The sequence below is a fragment of the Triplophysa dalaica genome, chromosome 19 (assembly GCF_015846415.1).
Source record: "Triplophysa dalaica isolate WHDGS20190420 chromosome 19, ASM1584641v1, whole genome shotgun sequence".
Classification (NCBI taxonomy): domain Eukaryota; kingdom Metazoa; phylum Chordata; class Actinopteri; order Cypriniformes; family Nemacheilidae; genus Triplophysa; species Triplophysa dalaica.
In genome coordinates this window covers 19,766,760-19,787,233 of record NC_079560.1, presented here as the reverse complement: position 1 = coordinate 19,787,233, position 20,474 = coordinate 19,766,760, and the positions used below count along the sequence as shown (strand labels likewise).

At 41.3% G+C, this 20,474-nt stretch overlaps 1 protein-coding gene across 2 annotated transcripts in view; it reads left to right on the top strand.

Moving 5' to 3' along the window:
- The window catches only part of fstl4 (follistatin-like 4), a 144,226-nt gene that overhangs the window by 8,618 nt on the left and 115,134 nt on the right, over nucleotides 1-20,474 (top strand). For both annotated transcript variants that reach the window (XM_056731079.1, XM_056731078.1), the window contains exon 3: nucleotides 10,749-10,782. In XM_056731079.1, the coding sequence (XP_056587057.1) occupies nucleotides 10,749-10,782 (34 nt within the window). The remainder of the gene's footprint in view (nucleotides 1-10,748; nucleotides 10,783-20,474) is intronic.

Here is a 20,474-nt window from a genome sequence, read left to right as displayed (position 1 = left end):
TACGGTATGGGTTATATTAAACTACACCAACGACTCACAGGACCCAAACGACTGTGTGTTATTAGTTTTGAGTGGGTGTTGTTGGTTAATAACAGACCTTTAAATGTCACAACCAATCAGACTTGTGTATTTCAGCGCACTGTGTTCTAATCTAACACAATCCTACATCATAAAAGGAACAAAGTTACGATGTGGCTATTTTGGCTTATTCATACGATCTCATCTGTACATTGAAGTACAATTTGCTTTCACGCCAGTCACGTTAGGGGTATTGCTTTTTTCTATTAATCCTATGTTTTTGTTTTTGTACATCTTTAAATGTATAAATTCATACGAATAAGCCACCTCGTAAAATAGTTACGAATTCCTGTGAGAGGACACTGGGCGATTGCATAAACTGCTCAGACGAGTCTTAGAAGTTAGTCATCTAAGTTTTATTTTAAAACAGTAACATAAAAAGGTAGATTTGTATAATTTAAATATGAAAAGTAAGAACGATTAGTCCTAAATATGCTATTCTGTGAGAATAGACACAGATTAAATTAATCGGCTAAATTAGAGCAACTGGACCCAAATTGAATAATCACTAATAAGATTGCTAACTGTAGATTTTACCCCTGTGTTTGTCTTCTGATAAATGTCATGTTTTGACTCAGTGACATCAACAATGCATTTGATCCATTACTGTTCAAAGGAAACTACAAAGAAAGGATACTTCAGTCATGATATAAAATACTATTAAAATAGTTAATTTACAGTATTACTTTGAAGTACGATACCTTTAGTACTTTCATATATTTAAGCATTTTGCATCTTTGTATGTGCTTTTCCTAAAAAATATCATTTTGTCATATCTACACTATTGAAATAAACCTACACGTCTCGGTGACCTATAAGAAAACGAAGAGTCACTTTGTCTTTCAGCGTTTGCCCTCTAATTTTTGGTAAAATTAAGCACGGACACCTCCGTCTGTTTTTCTGCCCATGGGATGTTCAGTTGGCTGTGTAACAGACAGAGTGTGTCAATGAAGTCCCAAAGCACGTCACATCCTTGAGTCCTGCCCTCCAAAATCCTCACACAGTCGACACAAAAACACCATCACATTCTGCTGTCAAGTTTCAACCTGTGATCAGGCGCAGATTAACCCACAGACTTGCCTAGGCTGCAGCCTAGGGGCCACACCTGTTAAGGGGCCTCTGATTGGCTTTTCTTTTCTTTTAAAATTACTTGAGCACGAATAAAAATAGACCATCATTGGCTATTGATGCTGGTAAAATCATTTAAATCATTTTCATTTTACGCCACTGCTATTGCTTGACGGCATAGCTGCAAAATGTCTGAAAGACGATCCGTTTAATATCTGTGTGGTACTGGGGACATTGTATACATGCTATGCAGAAAGAAACATACATGTATAAAAATCTCTTACAGCATATTTTATTCCAACAGCCAAAACACATGAGCAGCATGTTTAATGAAATGTTATTAGAAAGGTTCACGCTTAACTACAGTTTGCAGCATCTTTGAAGGAGTAATAAAGGCTTTAATGAGGCTCTTCAGTCTGTATAATGTCACGTCTAATGTGAATGTAGTGCCTGTAATTGCTTGTCCCAAATGAGATCTTGAGGAGTTTCCACAAGTGATAATATCATGATGTTAAAGAACGAGATCTGCTGAACAAACTCATCATGAGGCCAAACATTGCTGCCCGGCTAAAGGAACAGATGAAATTCAATCAATTCTTATAATGGTTTTTAAACATATCTTCATGTGCATCGTGATGCTAAATAATGACATTATAATGACGGTAAAAATAATCATGATTTAAAATGTTTCTAGTTGAATCTGTCCCTGAAGTGTTCTCCAGATGATAATGTTGTAGATATGTTAGCTGTGGGATGCAGTGAGATTGTAGAACTAAGAAGCGTTTGAGAGCTGAAGATGCACAAATGAAATACTAATGGCTCAATGAATGTTAGGGCATAAGGGGTCAAGCACTTTTCATATTTTCAGTCTACTCATGCACGCTGCGTCTTTCTGCTTCACACAAATTCAATTCACACTACAGACAGCTTAATGCTAAACTCTTTTCACTATTATATTCTTCATGCTTTTTATATGTGCATTGAAGCAACTAGCACTGGCACAAAAATAATCACACTTTTGTAATAAACATTTCACCCCGTCACTCTGATCTCATTTTTATTACTACTTTATTCAGTTGTGAAGTATTAGGGTTAAAATATTAATACTTCACACTTTATAAACTCTAAACATTGGTTTCTGATGGTAAATGTCAGTTCCCTTTCTGTCGGTCTCTCGACGTTGTGTTGAGAACGACAGATGGGGTTCGCCCTTGAGAACCAATCAACTCTGACTACTATAGAAAAGGCCAATGAAATTTGGCGAATGAAATTTTGCAGCATTCATTTATGTTCTTCAGAGCCTTGGCTCATGACTACGAACAAAACGAATTCAACAAATTCTTCTTCTACATTGCCGGATCTACGACGTAGAGCAGCGGATCGTCCCTACCTGCAGCGACCTTCCCCTGGGCGTCTCGGCGGTTCCAGAGGTGTTAGAGATTTTTTCTAAAAGGTCATTTTCAGGACTGAGCATTCTCCAGCGTGGCATGTCCCACTGTTCTCTTAGGTGCGGTTCTCTCATCGAGGAGGGGGATGGACACGGTAGCTTCGTCGAGTGTCTGGGCATCCAGCACACTGAGGCAGCTTTCGTTGACACATCTTGCCCGCACCGTGGGCAGATGGTCATACAGAAGTTGCGGTCTTCCTACGGGAACCAGCCACCATTTCGTTGCTACCCAGGCCGTGACGTCAGTGGCCCCGATGCCCGCCACTGTTAGCACCATTAGTGATGTGGGGACCTCTGCGAACGTAAACCCGCCAGCCAAGTGCTCACGGGCCGATCACAACCCGATTTGCTCTTCTGAACTTTTTCCCAACCGGTGGTGGCAAACCGTCCTGATCCTCAGGCACGCACTCGGAAACGATGCGTGATGTAGATGAGATGTCGCTCGCAGCATCGGAGGGAAACTGGAATCCGACTCTGACGAATCCGAGCTCCCCCCCAGGGGGGTTGAGCTCAGGAGGAAGCAGAAGTGATGTCAGCCATGGTAACCAGGGGATATGTGGTTCCTGGGGTCGGAGCGTGGTGCAAACCGCGCCCACCCCGGGTGCCATTTTTTTCCCAGAGGTGCATGAGGAGCTGTGTAAGACTTTGAGCGCTCCCCTCACGGCCCGCTCCAGTCAAACCAGCTCCGGCTCCTTTACTTCCCTCGATGGTGGGGCAGCCAAAGGCTACGTCGAGATCCCCCAGGTGGAACGTGCGGCTGCAGTGCACCTGTGCCCGCAGACGGCTACCACCTGGGGGAATTGGCCACGCCTACCGTCCAAGGCGTGTAAGACTTCGGCATCACTGGTGTCGAAGTCTTGCGCTGCCGTGGCCCAGGCTGCCTCCTCTCTCTACGCCAAGGCCATCCTGGAGGTCCGCCAGGCCAAGGCGTTGAGAGAGCTCCACAAGGGTAAGGCCGACCCGGATATGATGCAGGATCTCCGTGCCACCACTAACAACGCTCTACGGGCGACCAAGGTGGCAGCACGGGGCCTAGGTGGGAGGATGTCCACGGCAGTGGTCCAGGAGAGACACCCCCGACTGAACCTTGCGCAGATGAGTGACACCAAGAAAGTCCGCTTTCTTGATGCACCCATCTCGCAGGGTAGGTTGTTAGGACTCCAGGTCAACCGAGAGAAGGGGAAACTCTCCCCAGTGCAGAGCATCCTCTTTCTCGGTATGGAACTCAACTCTGTCACCATGTCGGCGCAACTGTCCGCAGTATGCGCCCAGCCGGTGCTGAACTGCCTGGAACATTTCAGGCAGACAGCGGTCCCCTTAAAACAATTCAGAGGCTCCTGGCATTGCGTCCTCGCTGGGTAATACCCCTTGGGTTGATGCACATGAGACCGCTCCAACACTTGCTTTAGAGTCGAGTTCCGAGGAGAGCGTGGCACACCGGCAGCAGGCACATGGTGATGACACCCTGCTTCCGACGCACCATAACCCCTGGTCTTCCATGACTTTTCGACGGACTAAGGTCCCTCTGGGCAGGTTATGCAAGTCCGACGGACGCCTCCCTGCAGGGCTGCGGTGCAGTGTGTAAAGGGCAGTGTTGCCACAGTTACTTTGAATCTGATTACTGATTATACCTCTAAAAAGTAACTCTGTTACTGTACAGATTACTGGATTTTGAAAGTAACTAAATTAGATAACTCGTTACTTTATCAGTTACATTCAGTAGCTGCAGCCAACACCACCGCTGCCTCAACATAAAAATAAATTATCCACCGGCATCATTTTCTCTGATATAGATATCCGCACCAGACACGGACCCGATCGTCATTTAAATTACTCAGTAAATTTTCTAGCACTTTCTTTGTCTATAAATACTTAAATCTAATATTTCGATTTAGCACACACATGTACCTGTCACACAGTCGTTGCATATTACATACCCAGTACTTGATTCTCTAAAACGCTCCCACGCGGTACTTTTCTTTTCTACCTTTTTTTCTTTTTAATACTCCTTTTTTACATTTCTCTCGGATCTGTTTTGCCTCCATTTCTGCTTTAGGAAACAGACCATCCTCTACCGCATTTCTTTTAAATTACTGCAATTTAGCGCCTGATGAAAAATACATTTAAAACACATTCCTATTTTTAGAGAAATTTTGTTAATATTGTAAATGCTATCATCCATCCGCGACCCACCCGCAATTAATCTGATTGTATTTTTTTATTACCCGACCCACCCGACCCGCGGATCATCCGCAGCGCCCGCGGATTTAACCGTCATCCGCGCATCACTACTGCTCTCTGCTTTTGCAACACCTGGCGGGACTCCAATTGTTTCTTCAAATTTGACGTAGTGTTTTTGAAGCTAGATAGCACTTTGTCGCCAGCACAGAGAGTACAACGAACCTTTATATTGTCATCTAGCCGACACAAACTCGTGACTGTATTTCCAGCTAGAAACGCGCATCTCTCTCCTCCCTCCATTGTTGAATCTGTTTGTGTCGATGCGTGGTAGGGGCTATTACACGTGAATTGTCCTTGTGCTGAAAACGTTACTTGTCGCATAATGCTACGTGAATACACTCCCTGAGACGCAAGAAGAAAGCCAAAAAAATATATTTTTACTAATGAAAATTACAAAAATAGTAACGCACAGTGATTTGGATAAATAACTTTAATCTGATTAATGGTTTGGAAAAAGTAACGCGTTAGATTACTCGTTACTGAAAAATGTTGTCAAATTAGACATTTGGTATCACTGGTAACGGGCACGCAGGCGCTGCGTTCGACAAACCCCGCCTGTGCTGGCATATCAATTGCCAAGAGTTGTGGGCTGTGCTAATTGCACTGGGCAGGCTGCGGCCTCTCGTGCGGGTCAAGCACGTGCTGGTCCGAGTACAGCACTATAGCTGTAGCGTACATCAGATCGCCAGGGTGGCGTTCACTCACAGCAGCTAACACAACTTGCTTGACGCCTCCTCTGGTGGAGTCAACAGGGGACCCGTTCCCTGCGGGCCAGACACCCCGGGCAAACTGAACTAGACAGCCGACGCGCTCTCTCATCAGTTTACGCCTCGTGGAGAGTGGCGACTCTACACCCGGGCAGTCCAGCTCATTTGGATGCTGTTCGGGTAGGCCCAGGTAAACCTGTTCGCCACCCGCAACACCACCATTTGCCCGCTTTGGTATTCCCTGTCTGAGGCAGAGCTCTCGGCACGGATATCCTTGCGCACAGCTGACCGCGGGACGGGCGGAAGCACACCTTCCCCCCAGGAGCCTCATTGCACAGGCACTGTCCAAGGTCAGGGAAGAGGAGCACCAAGTGTTATGGGTTACGCCTTACTGGTCTTAGTACACTTGGCTTCATAGTTGATGCTCTGGACAGCGACTCCCCCTGAACCATTCCCCTGACAGAGGACCTGCTCTCTCTGGGGAAGGACACATTCTGGCATCCCAGATCAGACCTCTGGAACACCCATGTCTGGTCTCTAGACGGGACGAGAAGATCCTGAGTTGGCTACTCCCCCTGTATGGCGGAGACCATCACCCAGGCTAGGGCCCCATCTACTAGGCGGTTACACGACTCTGGACGGCACCTCTTCTCGTCCTGGTCTCTCAACGAGAAAGACCCACTGAGGTGCTCGATCAGGATTGTGTTATCCTTCTTACGTGACTGGAGACTAACATCTCCCCTTCACACTGAATGTGTATTTAGCCGCTATCGCCACTCATCACGACTCAGTTGATGGAAAGTTTCTAGGATGACACAACCTGGTCACAAAGTTCCTAAGGGGCGCGAGAGGGCGGAATCCGTCTCATCTCCGCTCCATACCCTCCATACCCCTCTGGGCCCCCCAAGAGCCCCTCGGAGGTTCCGATCTTCCTCACCCGAGTAAGACGGCCCTCCTGATGGCTCTCGCTTCCTTCAAGAGGGTATGGGACCTCCGAGCATCCTCTGTGTCCCCGGATTGCCTTGAATTCTGCCCTGGAAACTCTCACATTATCTTGAGACCCAGGCCTGAATGCGTGCCCAAAAAGTTACCACTACTCCCTTCCGGGGCGAAGTGGTGAACTTGCAGGCGCTCCCCATCGGGGAGGAAGACCCAACCCGATTCGTGTTTTGTCCAGCACATGCATTGCGCCTCTACCCGGACCGCACGCAGAGCTCAGAAGCTCTGACCAGCTCCATGTCTGTATTGGAGGACAGCAGAAGTGGAAGGCTGTCTCCAAGCAGAGGCTGGCGCACTGGGTCGTGGATGCCGTTACGATGGTTTTCCGATCTCAAAATCTTCCATGCCCATTGGCAGTGAGGGCTCACTCCACGCGGGGTATAGCCTCCTGGGCACTAGCCAGAATCGCCTCCCTAGCAGACATCTGTTGAGCTGCGGGTTGGGCTACGCCCAAACACCTTCGCAAGGGTGAACAACCTGCGCGTAAACCCGGTGTCAGCCCACATCCTACGTGGCGACATGTAGGACTGTCATCCGGGGGGGCGTATGCCTGCGAAAGCACCTTTCCACCCTCCAGTGGGTTGGGTCAATGTGCTATCTACCTCTCTTCTTACCCAAACATATGGCTAAGAACAGGTATCTCACCAACCTCCCTTCTTACCCAAATACTGGTTAAGAACAGGCATTCCATCCATCACTAAGCAAGCACACCCTGGGGGCTGGCTGGGCAGAGCAGCCTTCCCCCTTAGCCCGGGATACCATATGAACTATCACAGATAGCTCTAACCGGACCTAGTGCTACCGGACGTCTGTAACACCCCCTCCATGGGCTGTTCCGTCTGATGTATCCTCATGAGAATGGTTCCCACTCCTGGTAACCCATGAGCTTCCCCAGATGGACCTCCACCTCGCGGTTAACTACTCAGTCCGCACGTTCCATGCGTTCTCCTCCAAGGACGAGACCATACCTATATCCACCATATTCCTCCCCACGGGTAGGAGGTGGCCTCTGCAGCGCATCCCTAATTAAGGAAGTTGTGCTTACCCGGTGTAAACCCGAGCTGGACGGCCTCTCGCCAGTAGAGAGCTAAGGCCTCCGTCCGTGAAAGGTTACCGGTCAGGGCTGTACCCATCTTTCTCCAAGAAAGCTCTGGAACTCCCCGACCATCCCACTGGAAGGTTACAGTTTCGCGAAAGCATCAAGCCCAGGCCTATTACCGTCGCTTCGCTAGAGATTGTGACGCGATACAGCGTTGTGGCGTTTTCCATAGGCAACCCCATCCGTCGTTCTCGACACAACGTCGAGAGACCGACAGAAAGGGAACGTCTTTGTTACGTATGTAACCTCAGTTCCCTGATGGAGGGAACGAGACGTTGTGTCCCTTATGCCACAAACATGTATCATATTCTGCTGCAGTCGTGAGAGGCTCTCAGGCTCTTCAGAACAAGAGGTAAATAAATGCAGCTTCCTTTTATACCGGACATCCAGGGGCGGAGACTGGCATGCAAATTTCATTCGCCAAATTTCATTGGCCTTTTCTATAGTAGTCAGAGTTGATTGGTTCTCAAGGGCGAACCCCATCTGTCGTTCTCGACACAACGTCTTGTTCCCTCCATCAGGGAACTGAGGTTACAGACGTAACCAAGACGTTTTCATTGACATGACATTTGATCAGTGGTGTGTATGAAAACAAAATATGATTTTTAGCGCAATTTAGAGTTCCAACACCTTCTCCCAATCTACTAACCTCCTGAACATAAATCATGTAAGTTATTAAATCTAAATGAATTTGTAGTGACAGTGTCTAATAGCAATGTTTTTTTAAAAGTTAACATATGTTTACATGTTTGTAATTGTACAGTATATCGGGTATACGGATATACTGTGGCTAAACTGGGTATCTCCACACTGACATCTCTCTCAGTCTATGTTAGTCTAACTAACACCAAAGTGCGTATACAGAAGTCGTGCTACTTTCCGGTCATGTTTGCAACCCCTCTGGGCAGTTATTTACGTCATAGCAAGTCAACAGTCCTTTCAACTGGAATGTTGGATTGCAGATATTTCTAAAATGACTGGCAAAAAGCACATTAAAATAGTGTATTTTTGATCGATGATTTAACCTGATGTAGACAGTAGCATAACTTAGTCTTGCTAAGCTTAAATTGCGCTAAATATCTTCTTTTTTGAGGTCACCTTAGGTAGTGCATATGCGCACACGCTGGTAAGCACCTTATAGGAGCGCCGCCCCAGAGAAACGTCATTCTTTATCGACTGACGATTGAATCTCTTTACCAGTTCAATCCAATAAAATTGTATTTACAAAGTGCTTTTCACAATGTGGATGGTTCCAAAGCAGATTTACAGGAGAAAAACAGAACAACAAAGAAAACGTAAAACACAGCACAGTACATGGTGTTTATAGAACAAGCAAGATCATTCAAGTGAATCATTTCTAATAATATCTATTAAATGCAGTCTCCCGGTGATCAAGCCAGTCAACCATGCCCTGAGGCGAGGAACCCAAACTCCATTGATAAAGAAAAGGAGAAAAAAACTGTATAGAAACCATTCTACCACATTAAAAAATTTATTTAAATATTAAAATCTTAGTAGTTTACGAAACATTCTGCTACTGAAATCCACAATAATATTTGTAATATCAGTAAGCTCAATACATATATAAAATTATAATTCAAAAATTGAATTTTTTCCATTGCTGTTTTTTTAAAACATCTTTTTATCAAAAAGTTCAAAACATTTTTTACTTTATATTTTTTTTTTAAATGATTCCACTTTATGTCACTACCGAAACAGTGTATGTTTTACTCCATTGACTGAGACTGATTTTAGCCACACCCCTTAATTTTTGATCAAGAATCATGACTGTCTACATGGTGAGCAGATCTGTCATATCATTTTGAAGTAAATGTGTTCAAAAGTAATCTGTGTGTAACTTTAAGGAACGTCAGTAACAAACCAATTTTTTCTGCAATTATGTCCCAACTTTTTGGGCGTTATTCCATAAATTGTAGTTTTTATGTTGTAGATCTGTTCAGAACTGTGCTTGCTAACCATGTGCTAATTATGCTTGCTAATCATGGCACTAACAACTAACAACTAACAAGGTTTGATCCCAGGGGATTGCACATAGTCAGAAACAAAATGTATAATACAATGCAATGTAAGTCCCTTTGGAACAAGTGTCTGCAAAATCCATAAATGTAAAAATGGCAAAAATATATTTAAAAAGTAGGTCTTAATATAAAATCATAATAAGTAAATATTATCCTTCTGATTAAATTATATATTACTGTGTTTTGTTAGTGACAAAACTCGGGGAGAGGAAGAATGTTGCAAAACTTTCTGAAATCACAATATGAAAATTTGAGTGTTCAGAAATGCGCTATATAAATGTAACAAATAATTATTTTTATTATCTCTGCAAAAGAAGTATTTTGTATTAGTAGTTTATTTTTCTGCTTATGCCCATTCTGACACTTTTTTGACTTTACAGTAAATACCTACTTTGGCATTGTTGCTTATTAATATCACAGGTCTATTCACAAACAGTTGCAATCTGATTGGCGAGCTGTTGGCTTCATGAGATGAATTCAGTCTGTCAAAGAATGAAACGTTACCAAGCTGATAAAGTGATCTCCTCAGAGGAGGAGGGATGAGAAGTTAACACAAGCTGTGACACAAGCTTTTAAAACACGTCCTCCATGCTCACCTCAAATCACACTAAGTGAATCTCTGAGACGAGTGAAATGGCTTTTTGTGTCCCACAACAGTCTTTATTGATGTGTTCTTCAGAAGGCAGGACGCATCATGTGATCATAAAGCAAGTTCTAGAGAGATGCCAGAAATACCTGTCCAAACGGAGAGAGCTCCAGAGAGAAGATGCTGCTAAAATGATAATATCCTGAATGTCACTGCCTGCTGCCGTCTGGAGAAGAGGATTTACGTTTCTCTAGCAACTGCTAAAGCTTTAAAATCAACATGCGTTAAAGTGACATTGAGCTCAAGAGAAACAGTGACGGATCACATCAGTGTGCCGATGTGGTGAAGAAAGTCATTCTTTGAGAACACGTGTGTGAATTTGAGGAAAACTGATGTTACATGATTAAAAGTCAACAGTTTGTGAATTTTATCCAATGCCTTACAATATTTTACATTAATCTGAATATATATTTTTGTGTTGCAGCCGAATGGAGGAGCTGGAAATAAAGACAGCCAAAGTAAGTCTCAAATTGACCTCACTACATTATTGTGTAATGTTTCATGCATATTGTTGCTCAGGGATGATTTTTGCATTAGTGATTCAATATTGAGTTCTTGTGTGCGGGGAAGTGTTTGCTTTCACGACAGCTTTCTGTCCGTAGCGTCTCACACGTTCTCTTGATGACGTTGTAGAGATCAAGCATTGCAATTGCCAAATCCAAAATTACCTTTGTATGTCTTTTTGACACTTTTATGCGTGTGTAATGATCTGAGAGCAAAGCAGCAAACTGGCGAATGTCAAACGCAATGGTTTTCCAGGTATTATGCTGTCAGTGGCTCTTTTTAAATCAAATTGGGCACTTGTTGTTTTGACATGTTTACAGTTTTAAATGGACAGTCCTTCATTTGAATGTTACAGAATAATACAAGTTATTGATTTCAAGATTTTGAGAGTATATTTCTATTGCATAGCACGTCATCTGTAGGAAAGGGAATGGTAATGGAGAAGACGTGCATGCAGACTCACTGGAGTGTCGACTGGTTTTAAATGTAAATGAATTTAGGATCAAAAGTGAAACGGTCGCGTGTCTAATCAAATGTTTCCAATCATTTAGAACGTAAAGATCTTCTCTAGTTCACTGGATTTATGTAAACACTTTGTTGAGTCCTCCGCAGGGACGAATTGTTATTTACTGGCTTTGGTCTAAACGTAAAGAAACACGCAACGGTGTGATTGATTTTCTGTTCTCCTCATGGTAGGAATAATAAAACCTTTTCTATGTGTGTGTGCGCGTGTTGTGGCAAATTATCTCAGTTTCCCTGATCTGTAAGGAGGCCTGTTTAGTCATGTCTGCATCTCACTTCCAAAGGATGGACATTAATCAGACTGACCCAGTTTCTCTGCATCTCAACATCCACCATCCACTTGAGCGGCTGACCGAACGCTAACATTACCAACAGGGCAGGATGACAGGCTTTGGCTCAGACGCAAATCATAAATAAATAACGTGCCACAGGCAGCGCGCCTCGTCGCCGAAAAGGTCACTCAAGAAGAAAGACGGGAAGAAATCTTGCGAGAAAGAATCACTTTTACGGCAGACACACACAATATACAACGAAATCTTTCTTGTTCAGTAGCGTTCAAGGATCATGATTCTGTTTGCGACATGACATCTCAACAAGAGATTTGTTACTGTCACAAATAAAAAAAGTTGGAGGTATGCTGGTCATTTATATATTGATTGGTAGGGAATTAGATAAGAGATGTATATTGAGAAACTCTGCAGAGGAGGACTGAAAGGTGGAGTCGTTGATTTGGAAAGATGCTAACTTTAGCCTGCTAGCACTGAAATTATAATCCCACCACTTATGCGATTTGCCCTCCAAAGCCGCGCCTCCTCCAAACAGATGGATGTATTTCATAAATCCTTTTAAAATTACAAAATAAATGCTACATACCTGTCCGAAAGAAAGAGAGCACCCATGGTATCGATTTTCAGACCCTTTTGCCCATCGGAGCTGTCTCCATCGTGTAAAACCTGAACCCATATTAATTCCAGTTTTTCCTATTTCATTAACCAGATGTCTTTTTTTTCTTAAAAAACGTACTTTCGTCTTGGAGATTCACTTGTTGTCGGTTCTGCAGGAAAGGTTTATTGTTGGTGATCGTCCGCCATTCTCGCCACTGTACATTGACACGGCGGACGTGAGCATGCTGTTGACATTTAAAGTCTGCGTGAACAGGGTGCGCAGTGGTTTGCAAAATACGTTGGCCAAAATGTACGCATGACCAGTCACAAGTTTTTTGGTCCTGTGCCTTTCACAGATTATATGTAATAATACACATTATTTGACCACTATACTTCTTCATTGCTTTCAGGCTGTAAAGAATCCAACCAGCATGAGAAAAAAAATGTTTCTGCACAGGATATTCTGCCTTGCACATAATGGGCTAGAATAACCATATATGATCATCTGCCCAGTCTGAGAGAATGCTGTATTTACAGTAAAATACTTGATGTTTCCCTGTTCTGTGGTCGGGTTAAAGAATTTCAAGGTATTTTCAAAGATAGTGTTGGTCCATATTTGAGCCAACCATGCAAGGAAACGATCCAATGTTTTTTGAAAAGTTGCTTTAGAGAAAGATTGTGTTTAGCTAGTGTTGTCGTTGCGGCATCTACCTGTTAACTGGATCATGCTTAACAGTCCAACCTAAAAACAAAAGTCTGTTTAATATTCTTTCCTTAAAGAAGGCCATCAGTTGAGTGACATCCATATTACAACATAACAATACAGGTGATGAAACCGCTTTGTAACACTGCGATGTTCGAGCTGAAACAGTTGCCTAAGTCAAATATTCTGCATGATCGTCGAACAGATGGAATCTGACTGCAGATACTGAGAGGAAACATTCTCACCCATCGATGGCGTTTGTGAAGGTGATTTTATGAACAGCCAGGATTATTGCCTGAAAATGGTGCGGCTTGTCTTTGTGGCCTCAAAGTCAAGTGAATCGAATCTGAGCTCGTTCCAAACCAGACCAGTGAACCTCCTCCACATAGACGAAGACTGTGCCAGCATTCCCAGCACGGGTATGATGATAGAGAGCAGTATCAGTCGTACGTCACTGTCAGGTTACTGGAGCAGAGCTCTCGATGGGTGTGCTGGTATAATTACTCTTATTCCTGAAAACACAGTCAGCAGGTCTTCAGAAACCAATGCCTAATACTGAAAGCTCACAATAACTTCTGGAAATAACAAGAAACTGTTTGTGTAAAAGGTTATTAGCAGGAACAAAAACAGTTAAAGGCATGATGAATATGTAGCATGTAAATCAGCTTCTTGTTAGCACCTCGAGAGTAGGAAACACTGTCAGACACTTCTCACCTCTTATTTTTAGAATTATAATTAGAGAAATCAATCTGAACACAAAAGGTTTTTATCAACACAGATTGTTTGCGGTAGGAAGTTGAAATACGTGAGAGAAGATACAGTTGAAAGAAAAAGTATGTGAACCCTTTGGGCTTACTTGGATTTCTTCATAAATTGGTCATAAAATGTGTTCTGATCCTCATCTAAGTCACAACAATAGAGAAACACAGTCTGCTTAAACTAATACCGCACAAACATTATACATTTTCATGTTTTTATTGAACACAACATGTAAACATTCATAGTGCAGGGTGGAAATCAGGTGAAGATCAGAACACATTTTATGACCAATTTATGAAGAAATCCAAGTAAGCCCAAAGGGTTCACATACTTTTTCTAACAACTGTAAAACGTCATTCCACACTGAACGTTGTGTGATTCTTTAACAGACATGAAAACTGAAGGAGCAGAGAATATCAATTCTATCAACTCGAAGAACACATTTACTCGCTGGTTTATCTTGAAAGAATGACCTCAAAAGTGTAGGAGGATGTAATGTATGTATGTTGTTGTTTAATCATAAGTGAGAGTTAGTGTTCAGGCCTCTGTTGTTCTGAGACAGGTTCAGTCAGGTCCTGTGCACCCGATGCATTCTGGGTATCAAGAACACATTGAGCAGTTTCATGTGTCCTTTCAACTAGACTTCATAAGTATGGAACTTTGACTCAAACAAGAACACAAGAATAAATAAGCATATTTTTGTACTTTCCTTTGTCTTCAGTGGATATGACGACATCGTCGTTGTCAGATAGAAACCCCTCGTCTCCATATGTCACGATTTTTCATAATCATTACTATTGGTCCCCCTTCACAATTTGTCGGTAGGTTTTGCAAATGGAATATCAAATTATACAAAAATTGACATTTTTCTTCCCTCTGAACTGAATTGGCTGTTTCATTCAGAAATGGAGCTGAAAGCAGACAGATGTTAACCGAAAATCGGATTTTGGCGGCAGACAGATAAAAAATGCTAAAATTATATTTACCTAAAAGCATTTATAAAACACTATTATAAACACTACTTTACATTATTGTATATTATGTATATTTTTTCCATTTTAAACAAGGTTTCTGCCCAAACACTAAGATGTGTGACTTTTGATAAGCACTATAATGTTAATATATCTCAGAGATCCTCAGGCACAAGGATTATTTAAAGAATCCAATAAGATCTTTTGTTCATAAATCCTTGTCATTGCTTGTTTGTCACCTTCACTGTCAAATTTGTTTATGAGTTACTCATAGTTTCGATATTTCCCAACTTGTGTGGGTGACATTTTGTGAATCACTCTCATTACTATCTCAAAACGAAACGAAACTCAACTCAACTTTATTTATATAGCGCTTTTTACAATTTTCATTGTTACAAAGCAGCTGTACATGAGACACATTGAATACAAGAAAAATAACTAAAAGGCATATACCTGTAAAAACAAGAAAAGGTGAAAACAACAAAAGACAGACATATAAATGCTCCACACACACAATATGCATACATACTTACACACATTGACATAGACGCACACACGCAAACACACTCGCACACACGCACAGTGAAAGCACACATTTGAGATAAAGGAGAGAGAACCACAGGTCAAATATTAAACGGCCTATAAGTTCTTATATGCAATATTAATTATGTCTAACTTCTTAATTCTAAAGCAGCCCCCCCCGGCCAGGCAAATAGTGCAAAACAATATGCAAACGGTTGCGAGGAACCCAAAACTCCAATCGAGAAAAAAACCTCAGGAGAACCCAGGCCCAACCAGGGGATTCCAGTTCCCCTCTGGCAAAAGCTGCTGCCTCTGCTCAAGCTCAACAGTGCTTGCACAACAAGGCAAAATTAAAAATAAATAAACTTACTAATAAGATAAATTATAGATTTAAGATTATCATTAACAATCTAATAGCATTTGAAGTGTTAGAATAGAATGAACTGCATCCTGCAGTAACCTTGGAACAAAGAGACAAGACTGGCTGAGAGTAGAGTACTGTTCTGCACTCTATGATGCAACAAGTACATCATTTTTTGTTGGATGTGTTCCTGGTTCCGGTTGATCTAAATAATGCAGCCTAAATCCTTTGAGGATTAATATTATGGAAGTGTAGTGTATGCAAGATTAAAATTATGCATCTTTAGTCTAGATTTAAACTGACAGAGTATGTCTGCCTCCCGAACAGTGCAGGGAAGAATATTCCAAAGTTTAGGTGCTAGATAAGAAAAGGATCTACCACCTGCACTTGATTTAGAAATTCTAGGTATTACCAACTGACAGGAGGCCTGAGAGCGTAATGTACGTGGAGGATTGTAATACAATAGAAGTTAATTTAAATACTGCGGCGCTAGACCATGTAGGGCTTTATAGGTAATAAGCAAGATCTTAAAGTTAATGCGATGCTTTATAGGTAACCAGTGAAAGGTTGACAGAACCGGGGTTATATGCTCTTTTTGTACGTGTAAGAACTCGAGCTGCCGCGTTTTGAACCAGTTGCAGTTTTTGTAATAGGCCTGCAGGGCAACCACCTAAAAGTGCATTACAGTAATCTAGTCTTGATGTCATGAATGCATGAATTAATTTCTCTGCATCTGACAGTGACAGCATATGACGTAGTTTAGATATATTCTTAAAATGGAAAAATGCAATTTTACAGGTGTTGGCGACATGGCTTTCAAATGACTGATTACTATCGAATACAACGCCAAGATTCTTAGCTGACGACAAGGATTTTTTGGAGCATCCATCAATAGTTAAGCAGTATTCTTGGTTGTTACGTATGGCAGTTTTCGGTCCAGTAAGTAACACTTCTGTTTTGTCCGAGTTCAGTAGTAAAAAATTGTTACTCATTCATTTTATTAAATTAACTATGCATTCCTTTATTCGATGGAACTGCTGGGTTTCGAGGAAATATAGAGTTGAGTATCATCAGCATAACAGTGAAAGCTTATTCCGTGTCGCTTTATTATATATCCTAGAGGTAGCATATATAATGCGAAGAGCAGAGGCCCCAAGACTGAGCCCTGTGGTACACCGTACAGGACACATCATTGTTTATTGCTACAAATTGAAAACGGTCAGATAAATAAGACTTAAACCATTTCAATGCTATTCCATTAATGCTGACATACTTTTCGAGTCTGTGTAGGAGTATGCTGTGGTCAATGGTGTCAAATGCAGCACTAAGGTCTAGCAGCACCAATAACGAAATACAGCCACGGTCAGACGCTAAAAGCAGATCATTTCTAACTCTGATCAAAGCAGTCTCTGTTCTGTGACATGCTCGAAATCCAGACTGGAATTCATCATTAATGTCATTCCTTTGGAGGAAGGAGCATAACTGAGTTAAAACTACTTTTTCAAGAACTTTAGATATAAAAGGTAAATTCGATATAGGCCTGTAATTCCCTAGTTCTCTTGGGTCGAGTTTGGGTTTTTTAACAAGGGGCCTTATAACAGCCACCTTAAATGCTTTAGGCACATGTCCTAATGTCAGGGATGAGTTAATAATACTAAGAAGATGATCTATAATTTCTGGGAGCATTTCTTTCTGTAGTTTTGTAGGTATAGGGTCTAGAACGCATGTTGTTGATTTGGATGATCTAATGATTTTAGACAGTTCATCGTGATCTACTGTAGAACTGTCCGGTTGAGTGATGTTTTGTCTTGCGACTATGCCGTCTCACGGTCACAAAGTTTCCCAGCTGCAGGGGATTTTCAACCGGAACCGAGCTGTGTGTGTTAACATTGCTCGCATCCGAAGTGTTTTCTACGGTCCTAACACTCTTACTATCCTCAAAAAAAGATTGGATGCGAGACTCTAATTCTAAGATCTTCTCCGTCAGCCTAACTACTTCCCTGCATTTATCACATGTAAAACCCTCGCCGCTGACAGAGAAGGCTAAGCTAAACATATAACTTGAGGTGCAAGTAACAACAATAGGAATAGAAGCCATGATTCACCGGGTATGAAGTGCAATCCTAACTTACCAAGGTTGCTTGATGAGTCTTAGTATATACGCTTAAAAAGAGAAACAGTTAGCACACAAGACAAATATGGGGAGATGATATTCCACAGTGTAAACAGAAGGCAAGCTAACACGCCTATACTATGCTAGCGGCGTTACGTTTCAATTAATATGGGTTTAGAATATAAAGTTATACATAATTTGGCAACGACATTGATAGGTAACGATAGTACCAAGAACAAATGTGAGGTGAAGCAAGTGTCAGAGGATACAAACTAGCCGCCGGCAGCGATGCAATCAGGAACCGGAGACAGTCAATGGATGTATCTAACCTGAAACTGAGCATTAGTTTGAGTTTAAAAACTACAAAACTATAGTCAAGAAAATGAGGTGAGCTGAAACATTATAAACAGGAAACTCACATGATCACTTTCATACATGATTTGTATTATTTTTACTGTGGAATTGACAGTTTTTTCACAAGGCAAAAAAACAACACAATACTCCTAATATAAGCAAAATATATGCAGTATTTCTGTTGATCCACCAACTTAAAACACTGCTTTAAACAACAATTTCTGATAAGTTTCATCATGACAGACTGGTCTAACGTGGTTGAAAACAATCCAGAATATTTCTTTAAATCGTTATGGAATTCAAATAGTTATGATTTCTGAGCTTGAGCCTCATTACTTGAAATCTCTACAGATATCTGTGTAATATCTTGGCATATATTTGTCACTTTCAGTGGCTGTTTTACACCTCACAGATATGTAAATGGAGCACATGCAGCAGAATATCAGAGCTTTCATTGTGTCACATTTGCCTTGTTTTCAGATTTGACAGCCAATTACCAGCAACTTCATTTTAGCAGTTTAGAACTGTTAGAAATTTACTTCCAGCTGAATATCTCACACGCCGTCTTAGGTTTTATGATGTTTCAAAAGGATATTTTAAATCCTCAAAACTAATAATATAATGGACAACATAGAGGATTTAAAGTATTTCTAGATCTTAAACACCTGGCTGCTGTGGTTTTTAGAAAGTAACAGAACGTTCCTGTTTGGATGACACATTATAGTGAAATAAATCATTTTCTGAAATAATTGTATTATACAAACACTTTATGCCTGTTTTTTTATTTCAAATGTTATGATTTCAATCCATAATAAACATCAACACCAATAAACATTAGAAGCTAAAGTTCATTTTTATCTTCTGTTTGTTTTATTGACATGTTTAAATATGTTCACACTAGTTCTGAAATGAAAAGGATGTTGACGGTATATACCGATACAGATGTTAGTGTGCTACTGCTGCTACTATTAACACAATGAATTATTTATGAGCACAGGCAAATGTGAATCTGGCTCAGGTGAACCAGTACAGTAACAACCCCCCCCCTCTCTCTCTCTCTCTCTTACTCTCTCTCTCTCACTCTTAATTGGAACATGGGAGCAGATATAGTACATTTGGTCTTTTTTATTTAAATGTTCACTGTATATATGACAGGTGAGCATGAAGAGTATAAGATTAGATGAGTCCAAATCCAGCAGTGAATGCTCACTACTAATGTGCAGCCTACACCTATTCAATACTTTAATGTATTATATTTTCTCTCTTGAACTGTAGATATTACTGTATCATTCATGACCAAAAACAACAGGAGACTGCACTACATGTATCTTTCAGGAATGAAACGATTCCAGAATTTAAGAGTGCGAAAACACTCATATACAATGTATAGTATAATGCAATGTCGCTTTGGATAAAAGCGTCTACCCAATGCATAAATCTAAATATATATATATATACAGCATCTTACAGAAGTGAGATATAAATATACTCACTACTTTACATTGTAGGATAGTGTCATCTCTTTAGTGTTGTCATATAATAAAATATTTACAAAAATGTGTTCTCACTGCTGATAGATACTGTATATATACTGTATATAATATTTGTGTGAAATGTAGTTCTAACTGTCATTGCTCTGTAAGCTAACATGTTGATGTGAAATTTGTAGGATAGTGTGCTAGAATGAAGCTGCTTGAGGACAGTAAACACCACAGCAGAGGTTTTGATATAGAGCTGCTGTGACAACATACATCTTACTTTCCCTCGCTGTACAAAGGATTCTCTCTCTCTCTCTCTCTCTCTCACTCTCTCTCTTTCTCTCTCTCTCTATCTCTCTCTCACTCTCTCTCTCTCTCTCTCTCTCTCTCCACCTCCACCCTGTGATTAAGTAAAGTCAGATTTGTCTTCCTTATTCTCTCAGATATTTGAAATTCTGTCATTGAAGACATGGACTTACATTTGTCGTCCCGTAGCAGACACAGCACCTCGCTGTCAGGGACGATAAAGAAATCCTTAATTTTCTCACAGCCGACTGCCTTCAAATATTTCCCTTAAGGTCTCTCTGAAGTCTCAGTCTGTTCTCATCCTCTCATTGAGTGATATCAACATTTGTTCACAACAATCCTGTCTAACTTCTGTTTCTGTCAGTGGCGGATTATCATTGGAAATATGAAAGAGTCATTATATGTACAATCTGACCAGCCATAGACAAAAATAAAGATCTTCATATAGTTGTACTTAATGATTTATAGTGATAAAAAATGAGTCTGGAAACAAACTTGAATCTCCGCAAAGGCACTGTTATTGATGTATATGATGTGATTTGATGTGAATTGCCTCACACATTAACAAGATCTGGAATATAACACACATATGGACTACACATGCTTTCTGTGTTATTTCTTTATTAAATGTGTATATACCGCTTCTGCTTTCTCACTATAAGCTGTATATACA